This window comes from Nicotiana tomentosiformis, chromosome 6, assembly GCF_000390325.3.
Source record: "Nicotiana tomentosiformis chromosome 6, ASM39032v3, whole genome shotgun sequence".
In the NCBI taxonomy this organism is placed as follows: domain Eukaryota; kingdom Viridiplantae; phylum Streptophyta; class Magnoliopsida; order Solanales; family Solanaceae; genus Nicotiana; species Nicotiana tomentosiformis.
In genome coordinates, this window is record NC_090817.1 from 45,555,209 (window position 1) to 45,566,055 (window position 10,847).

The window sequence follows — 10,847 nt, forward strand, 5'->3', positions numbered from 1 at the left end:
AAAGACCAAAACGTAAAACACACTCGTCATTCAATTTCACATAAAATTAATCATGCTTATCTTGAATCAACTCCCTAAACATTAAAGAAAGAATCAGTTGTGCCTGGATAGCAACTCGAGAAAAATCAAGGAAATAGCCAAAACAACTTTCCCAAAACATCCGAAGGTGGACAGCAGTCAACTTTGATTGTAAAGCTGGTACGATGTCTACATTAGTGTATGATGTCCAATGAGTAACAGGAAAAAGCTCACCAACTGAAATATAAAGCTTCCAAGGCTACAAATAAATGACACAAATTAACAACAAACAAATACAAACTAAATTCAATTTTAAAAGAAGATTCAACAATAGAAAAAAATATAACTGAAATTGTATGTACCTTACAAACTTTGTCATGAATTTTAATTTTTTTTACCTTCTGAACCTTACTTTTTTTTTTGGTTTGACACCCAAATTTACTTCGTCCTCCACGACACGTTTTCTCTTACCTTCAACACCATCCACTCTAACCCTTTTGCTTTTCTTTTTCTCAGATTGTTCAACAACATCCTTTCGAGATTCTAACACTTTAACACTGTCAGAACGATTTTGTCTTCCCATATTTAGTTCATCAATCGATTTCTCAACTAAAATCGGGGTTGAATGAGGGGATAAACTCATCAACCTAGTTTTTCTTCTCATGTTGCTCGATTTCTCAATTGAAACCGGCTTTGAATAAGGAGATAAATTCATCGAACGAGTTTGTCTTGTCATATTGCTCTGTTTCACAATTAAAATTAGGTTGAATGAGAAAAATTTTAAAAAAATATTTATACGAACAAACGGTTACAAAAATTTGTGAAGAAATTGATACAAAACTAACAAAATCATCTATAACATATACCTACAATGAACTCTAACTAAACAATTCAGTCGCAAAAGCCTAAAAAAAGCAATATCGCTTCTCCAAAAACACATGCAATCCGAAAAAATATACTAAACAAGAGATTTTCTACTCCAAATTACCCGAAATCAGACAAAAATAACTGCAAATGTATCTTGTGTTGTCGTCAATTTCAGCAATTTTGGTTCAATTTAGCAAAAAATCGCATATAGAGAGTGAGTGAGTGAAAACTTAGAGAAGAGAGAGAACGGTGTCTGTAAAACAAAAATAACGAATATAAAAAAACTGATATTAATTGAAACTATTTGGGGTTAAAATAATATTTGGGCCTTTTTTTAGTAGATATTTTATTTTGGGCTATTTTTGAATGGGAAATGAGAGTACTACTGTTATGATTTACGTAACTCTTTATATTCTCCACCTCCCCTGAAAACCAGAGGTGTCAAAAGGGAAGAAAACTGGTGCTTTTCATCCATACCCATCTCTCTCTCTCTCTTTCTAAACCCAAGAAGCCTTCTCTCTTTCCAATCTGTAAAACCTCAATTGAAATTAAGGAACAGAGGGAGATCCTATAAGGAGTCTCTCTTTGTTCCGAAAATGGCTGAAGTGAGGGGTCACAAGAAGAAAAAAATATCGATCAATCTTTCCGTTTTTGCCCTCACTGATAACAACACTAACTCGCCCAAATCCTCTCCTAACAAGTTTGAAGACCCAAATGGTAATGGTGTTGGGCTTGGAATTGTTGCAGCCATGTCCAATAATAATCACAATAGTAATAATAATAAAACTGCAATTCTGGCTATTTCCCCTAGATTAACCTCAAACCCCATCCCGATTTTGGTTAATAATTGTAATCCTACGAATAATAAGGAGGAAATGGAGATGTGTGAAGAGTACACTTGTGTGATTTCTCATAAGGGTAACAATTTGGTTAAGAAAAGGGAATACTTTGATGACCAATTCATAAGGAATGGCTATCAGAAAAAAGCACCTGCTGCTGCCTCCTCTGCTCCGCATGAAGCTTTTAGGACGGCGGATTTTCTCAATACTTGCTCTTTTTGTCAGAAGCAGCTTCAGGGGTTGGACATTTTCATTTACAGGTTCACTTTCCAACTCTTCATTTTGCGTTTGAGCTTGTATTGAGTTTGGTCATACAATTTGTGCTGCTTTTCTTGAATCTATGATTTAAAGGCTTTAACTGCGGATTAAATTGAAAATTGTGTTAAAAAGCTCTATATTCAAGTCAACCTTAGAGCATATAACAACTTTTATTTCCTTTTCGATCGTATCTATTGTAATGGAAATTCATTTGATAATTTTTTTATCGATGAATATGTGATCACGCCCAACTATGCCTTATAAAAAGGACTAAGTGGTCGTTGCAAATATAATCCGGTTTACAAGTCCGGAGTCGAATCCCACAGGGAATTAAGCTACTAATCACAACTGCTAGTTTCGCAAGAATTCAAGTAATCAACTTTCAGAAATATTGAATAATGAGTTGAGTGTTTACTAACTAAAAGCAAGGTAATTAAAAAGCTGTAATTTTATTACTAATAAAGCAAATGTTGTAGACAAGATTGGAAAGGTCTAGGGTTATGATTTCCCCTCTCGTCGGAATCCTCCCCGTCATGTCTCCTATAACTTTGCTTAGATATTCTCTACCGATCGTGTGCACTTTAGGTGTCGTAACTCTCTTCCTAGCAACTACAATAATATACTAGACATATTCTTCCGAACTACGCTAGCTAGCTTTAGTTTACAGCTCACTAAGTTCACACCAAGGTTTCGTTATTCCTAATCCCACCTTTAAAGTTTAATCCCTCTGTATTGATCCCCCATATGCGTTAGGAGTGATGTTGTTCAACAACTACCTAAATATGTATCCTTTTCCAAGTAATACACACTAAATAGGCATAGCCGATTGAGAGCCCTTCAATAAACCACAATAATCGCGTAGTTGAACAAGTAGAGAAAATCCAATGGCAAACTCTTATTATACGCAACAAAAATTCATCCTCCAAGAGGTTCCATCAAACCCTAGAATAAAGAGTTTAGCTACTTATAATTGTTTTCACAACTACAATATAAGAATTCATCACCAATAATAGAAAAAGGGAAGAAGAAAGATAAAAACTCGTTTCCGAATCTTCCGTCTTGCTCCTTGCTTGTTCTTGCCTTCAAAGATGTTGTGTAACCCTTATAAATTCGTTCTTTGATGTATTTATATCACTTAGGGTTGATGAGGGGCGGAACTTTTCAATCCAACTTCGGATGGGAGAAGCTGGAATCCACGTCCGCCTTCGCGTGTCGCGCGCCCATGGACGCGGATTCAGCTTTTGAAATTCTTCCATTTCGCGTCCGTTTTCGTGCCATGCACGAGAATAGATGAGCTCCCAATCCTTCCATTTTTCTCCTTTTTGCAATAATTTGATATCTTTTGCTCCATTATCATTCAAGCTCACTCCTACAAATAAGAAATACGTAATGAGTATAGTTCACTTCAAATATCATATAATCTCTCGCAACTCACACGACAAATGAGATGAAAATACGCTCAAAATCATGCACTTTTGGCCATTTATCAATATAATAGCTAGACCACGGGGAAGTAGTTTGCTTAACCCAATCGGAGTATCCTCAAGTCCTATCAGTAATGATGTTGGTCTTATTTGGCTTTTTACCTTATGTGGATAGTATTTTCATTTGCTTTCAAAATGCAATTCATATTCTTTTATCCTTTGGTGTCAAATTGCAGTTAAAATAATATCTGAATGACCTTGTATTGGTGTATTGGTGGTCGAGAATTATGATCTGAGACTGATCATTCAATTCATATTGCTGAAGCTTAAAACATAACTGTTTCTTCGAATGTGGCCTCTCTATTTTTATATTCGTTGGCTAAGTTCTGGGTTAGAATCATGAATATCCTATGCCATTTACTTTTTTTTTTTCAATCTAATTATCATGAAGCATATACTGCAAAGGGGAACATGTTAATGCAATCCATCTGTTCTTTAAGCTGCGATCGAGTATCCACGTGAATCTGATCGGATATTTGTGGATGTCCAAGTTTTCCATCTTCTCGGTATTGGTTGATGAAATTGTTATGCCCCTTTGGGTTTAGAGAGTTTGAAACAGAGATGCTATAAGAGTTCGTCTGGTTTGAGTACGGGAATAACTAATCCTAGCATAAAAACTCGCATAAGATAGTACATTATTTGGTTGCGGTGTAGGAATAATTAATTTCAGGAATATAACATGGTGTTTTGTTGGCGTACTAAATAATATCTCTGTTAAAATATGTGGGAATCTATTTCTTATTTAATATGGGATAAAATGTGGAATTAAAATATGTGTATTAGCAATGCAGAAATTAACTATTTAAAGACAAAAATGCCTTTTTAGAATCATTAATTCATATATAACAATCTCATCATTAGTAATCACAGCGTAACAATAACTTTGCTATCAATCACCGCATAAAAATTGCTCATTATTAATCACCACATACACAATTGTTGCATTACTAATCCCTGCATAACTTACTTTTAAACCAAATGACTCCTAACTTTGTCAGGTAGTAAATGCTCTATCTTTATTTTGTTGCAAACCCATTGATACTTTTATAGGCTTGAACATTAAGATTGTTCCTATAAAAGGGGAGCCTTTGAAGGGCTCAGGTTGTTGTCAGAGAATGCTTGGCAAGTTAAACACGATTTGACATTTTGCTTACTGTCAATTTGGGTAGCCAGTTTCTCCAAACTCGGCGTAATACTCATTTGAATGTAGTGACTCACATTCTAAGGTATAGCAAAGGTAGAGTTGAGGTGTGGGGAGATGCATAATGAAATTGATATGTTACAATCAAGCTACAATACACACTGCTTTGAATCAATGCTTCACGAAAGAATACAACATATAGAAATAGATTGTCATTTTATTCAACTAAAGACTGAATTGAGGTGCATTGTGACATCAGTTAGCAGATGTTCTTACAAAATCACTTTGTTACTCTAGAGTTGAGTATATGTCACAACCCCCTCCCCTAGTAGGAATATGATAGGCACTCGGAGGTTCTAAGCCAGCCCGACCGAACCATTCATAAGTCCTCTCACACTTAATTTAAACTTATCTTGACTACCTGAATTCTTGGTTTACTAATGTTGGGTTCACACTTTATGTTGTCCAAGTTCCAGATGTCCAGTCCTTTATGTGCTGGTGGTTTAAGTATTCCGCACCAGTTGAGGGAATGAGATGTTGTCTTCTTATATGGTATTTGGCAATCCTCACCTAGTGACCAAACCTTTTTGGCTTGAGTTGTCCCATATTCCATTTTCTTTACATAGAAGATGGCAGGGAAAGATCATATGCATGATATAAACATTTCAACTGAAGATCATAGGCAGGAAAACGATATCAAAACTTGAGGTGATTTTGGAGAACTTGGAAGTTTAATGGATACACTATAGAACCTTTGTAGGCACGACTCTATATTGTAGGATTATCTTTAAAAATGTTTTATTGCCAATTGCAACTTTACGGTGATCCAAATATCATTAGCGTGCATGTTGGATGCAAATGAAGATATCTTTCTATTACGGGGGTATACTTGGTGCCTACCTGTTTACCTATATTTGTACATCTTGTGACAGTTAAGGTTAATAGAGATTTCTGAGCTTCTACTCATAGCTTCTTTTGCGCCGTTCTGTCTATGTTAATTTGATTCATAATCTTCACCATATAGGGTGCAGTCATCTAGGAGCCTTAAATAATAGTTTTTCCTCCTTTGCATTCTGGTTCTTACATTATTTTATATTCTTGTTTTATATAATTATCATCAGTCTTGGGCCATTGGTATCTTCTTCCAAGTTGAAAATAATTCTGGACATATACTTCTCATATTTTACTAGTTTATACGTGTACGGTGTATATCCTGAAGAAGGGGAATAAATTCTTTGACAAGATTAAGATTAAAAAATGTGCTTAATTTACACATTTATTTCTCTCTCACTCAGAATCTACTCAAGTAAATTGTTGATGTTGTGCTTGTATCACTTTGTTATATTCACAGCTCAAACTAAGCAAGTGCTTCGGAGCTTTTAATATAAACATGATTTTATATTTAATTTGCTTTCTTGGAAACATTTGCAGAGTTATTACCTAATTCTCTGAGGTAAATCTTAATCATGTGTTTTGAGACCCATGAAGGTTGTATTCCTTTATTTTAGAACTCATCACTAAATTTCTAAGTTGCTCGGACTCTTCACTTTCGGTACGCCGTGGGTGTGGGACCCGTACTGAATCTAGTCAACCAATTTTGGGTACTTTGATCAAAATCGACGGAGAAATTCGGGACAAATATAATAATTTTTTAAATCAAAACAAAAGCTAGGCACCCAAGGGTGTGGCCTTGTGGTCAATGAAGTGGGTTGAGAAGATGAGATTTCAGGTTCAAATCCCAGCGGAGACGAAAAACACTGGTGATTTCTTTCCATCTGTCCAATGGACAGTGTTACATGGTACCTGGTGCTGGTGGGAGATAGCGGGTATCCGTGGAATTAGTCGAGGTGCGCGCAAGGTGCCCCAGACACCACGGTTATTATAAAAAATAAAAAAAATACTAGGGTGAAGTTGAAGAAAATGGAAACCTTTTATGTCAGTCCTTTTCCTTTTATCTCCTTCTTGGATTATTCTCTTGATTAATATTTTCTCCTTCTCAGAATACCTTGTAAGTATTTCACATAATGTCTCATAATGTAGACATATTTTTATAACTCGATTTTTAGATATTTGAATTAATTTTAGCCGAATATTTGTACCCCTGAATTGGATCCGACCTCTAGATCAGCACCCTTATTGGACACCCGTACCCGAGCAACTTAGCTAAATTTAGCCTTTGTGTGGCTTGTGGCAGATGTTGATATTGCGTTTGTTACGAGAATGGTGATATTTTTAATTTCTTTTTTGCTTTTTGCATTGTCAATTAATATTTCCTAGTTATGTGCTGTTTAATTCCGAACATTCTTAGACTCTTTTTATCTTCTTGCTGCGCTATTGAGTTGTCGTAGCTGGAAATAATTCAGGTAGCTTTATTTGTCCGATGTAATATTGAAGCTTAAGGGGGCTTTTGGTAGGAAAGCACCACATGGTTTTCACTTGTTCATTAGATTTCGGTTGTTTCCTCTGGGTACTGCAATATATCTTGTTTGTTTACGCATGGTGGTGTGTATTTTCTATTTGATGAATATTACATATAGAGTAACACTCTTGTTTGGATCATTGTTACCCATCGTTTTATAATGTATTGTATTGTATTATATCGTATCGTTTTATGAATACGATATTTGGATAGATTGTATTGTTTGATGTTGTTAAATAACATTTTGTTATTTAGTTTGATTGTATCGTATTGTACTGTAACTGATACGTTTACTAAAATACCCTCAATTGTTTTAAATATTAAGTTTATCAAGAATTACGCATAAAAATAATTTAAGAAAATCTATTTTTACTAATCTATCACCAATTATGTCTTATAAATAGATTAAGCAATTAAATTCATGCAAATTCTAACAAAATTAGTGGAACAAGTTAATAATATTAAAAAGAATTATAAGTACACTCCATTCATAAGTAGATCATAATAATAATAAATAAAAAATAAAATGTTTAGTACACTCTATTCAGAATTTAGATCATAAGTAATATTTCCCAATATGACATATAATCAATAACTTAAAGTGCATAACATAATAGTTTTCTAACAACGTGACGTATAATCCATAATGAAATATTCATATTCCATAAAATCCTTAGCAATTATACCATAAAAAATATTACTCTAACTCAATTGCCAGGTGAAAACAAGAGTAAAAACCTGAAAAATAAGTTTAACTATCATTTAAAAAAAACAATGATAAAGAAACAGGGAGTTGGGAAGATAACACTTGTACACTTGACAACAGCCACACTTGAAAACAACCAATAGTAGCAGCTAATTGGAGATTAAAATAATTAGAATTGGAGTTAAAATCAAATTAAGAGAAAAAAGAAGAAGGCAAAATCTATTCTTTTTACCTTTGATGTTGGAGTTGGCAGAAAAAAAGAGACTAAGAGAAAGTGGGTTCTAGGTTAGAGATTTGGAGTTAAAATAAAAAAAAGGTAAAGGGTAAAATAGAATTGTGGAGTAATAAGTTAGGGCATAATTGGAAAGAAAAATAGGAAACAATCCCACCACACCCAATTGGTTGTTTTAGAAAATGGGACTTTTCATTGTTCCGGAACAATGGATTTAACAATACAATACAATACAACCAATTTTAACTAAACAATCAAAACAAACATTGTTTTGGGATAACAATAACAATACAATATAATACAATGAGTAACAACGATCCAAACAAGCTGTAAGGAAAGAAATATATTTTATCTTTTTTCTTATGTTGTCCCTGTCTTGTGAAGCTTTGGTGAGATCACCTCTTTTCTTATGTAATGCTCATGCAGAGGAGAGAAGGCATTTTGTAGCTCAGAGTGCCGTTACAAGCAAATCTCAATCGATGAGCAGAAAGATAAGTGTGGTTCTGGAGCCATGAAATCGCCCGAGTACTCTGCCTCCTCTTGTTCTGGTCCAATGCAGTTTTCCACTGGTGTTGCTGTGGCATAAGTCTTGTATGGTACGCAACTCAAACTAATAAATAAGGAAACTGTTTATACTGCTTTTGGAAAGCTAACCCAATAAGATTTGGTCATAAGTAGATGGGTTATGTTCAGTTTTGAGCAGGCAATCTCTCTGAATGGAATGTTGTTCAGCCTGCCCCTATTGAGAGGAAGAGGACTTCTTATTTTTCTTAAACCCATAGACAAGTTCATCTATAAAAATTAATCATTATTCTTTCTTTCCTTGCAAGTCCTGATGATATGTTCCGTTTCACTTGTCTTTCGCTTCTGCATAACTTGATCCTAATATCAGTGTTTTAATTCTCCAAATCTGAAGTCCTTGTAAATATTCATACTTCATAACTGCAACAACTAGGTCATTCATTTTGTCCACTGATCCCTTCTGTTGAAGCAAATAGAGAGAACAATGGCTTCCGAGCAAAAGTGCACCGGTAGATTATTTAGGAAAAGATATCCTCGTATCTTATTCTTAATCCATTTAAAGATTCAAATATGATAACACTTTAACATCATGCTTAATCGAACAAGAAGTTGAATGCAGTGAAACACAATTAAATCTTCATTTGGCAATTGACACTACCATATCAAGCTGGATATAAAGATGTGATTTATGTGAAAACATTCCAATCAAAAGCATTTCATGTTTGCCAAGGTATCAAACTCCAAAAGTTTCCCATTGCAATACTGCTTCATCATGGATATACGTAATAAGAATGTGTTACAAGTGGACAGATTTTGTTAAAGAATTAGAGGCATACGAATGTTCAGTTGGTGAGATTCTTCTTCTTCTTCTTCTTCCCTTCCTCTTTTTTTTTTTTTTTTTTTTTTTTGAGAATGGAAAAAGATCATGTTGGAGGCAAGACGAGAACACCACATCAGCTGCATTACCAATGAAATCGCTGAGCGAGAGGAGAGTCCTATTTGCCGGGAGTTTCTTTGTGTTTTCTTTTCGAGTCATTACTTACAGACGGACCTACTTGTAACAATGAGGGGTCACCGGATGTGTAAGTTTCGATAGAAATCTAGTATATGTATGTATCTATACTTTGAAAAACTTTGAAAATGATTATGATAAGTAACTTGGTATCCTGAACATTAAAGTCTCACGTTAAAATCCTGAGTCCGCCTCTACTTACTGTAGGTACATACATGACTAATATATCCAAAGTTGGTTGGTTTGAAGTTTCTTATAAAATTAATTACTAAAATGAACTACATAGAAATGCCAAAAATATTTCGAGATAAGTTGAATAATACTATTTTTATACACCAACCTAAGAAATAGTGTGTGATCCAAGCTAAGATCAATTTCCCTTGAAAAGAATCTAGGGGCCTTTAAGAGCATAAATGCTATTAATATTAGCTGATTTATAAAATATTACTAATATTAGTCAATTACTATAAAATTCTACCAATAATAACCGAATTAGCTATTTGTACGCTTCTTAGAAAGAAAGAAAAAAAGAAAGAAAAGGGATTACAAATCATTCATAACAAAGCTGGTCTTTGGACCGTGTGAGAATTATTGTTGTTCTTTACAATGTACGTTATAATTATATGAATATTAGATTAAAAATGATTTAAAGGTTACTACCATTATTAATTATCTAAATCAAGAGTGGAATTGTATGCATTGCGTTAGGATATAGTCTAACTTAATGGTGTTTAGTGTTTACAAAGAAAAGGGCCTCTATATGTCTCATTTATCTACCATTTGATCCTCATCATCACAACCGTTCTTAGTTGGGCTTTGGACTCCATTGAAATTAGTTGAAGCTCACATAAGCTTCAATTTGAAAATTTGGGTTTTTAAAATTGGAATTTATTTTGAGCGAGCGTTGAAATAGATTGGGTACATCTCAAGGAGTTGGAATAGATTGGGTACATCTCAAGGAGTTTGAATCTCAATTTAAGGACGACTTGGTAAAGATTTGAGGTGGTTTGAACTGAAATTTGAGTCAACTTTGAGGTAGAAGATGAACATGGAAGAAGATAATATGTATATCTCACTGTGTATCTCCAATGTATCGTTTGTGTATCCGATATGTATCAAATGTGTATCGATATATATTCCTTATGTATCCATGTATATCTATGTATGAGATACATATTAGATACATATGTCCGTAGAGAAATTTTCAAACTCAATTTTAACTATGAATTTGACTCCAAACCAGTTCAAATCACCTCCAATCTTCCTCAAATTTTATATATTACCTCATCTAAGTGTTTTCAACGGATTCCGACCATGCCCATTGAAAAATAAAATTGACTAATTTTTTA

General features: G+C 34.1%; 1 protein-coding gene across 1 annotated transcript; it reads left to right on the forward strand.

The window, feature by feature from the left end:
* Positions 1–1,243: 1,243 nt before the first annotated feature.
* On the forward strand, positions 1,244–8,786 carry LOC104086056 (FCS-Like Zinc finger 14-like). Its single transcript, XM_009590207.4, has 2 exons — positions 1,244–1,984; positions 8,391–8,786. Exons 1-2 carry the CDS (start codon positions 1,482–1,484, stop codon positions 8,548–8,550), a joined length of 663 nt encoding a protein of 220 aa, XP_009588502.1. The 5' UTR covers positions 1,244–1,481; the 3' UTR covers positions 8,551–8,786.
* The last annotated feature ends 2,061 nt before the right edge of the window (positions 8,787–10,847 follow it).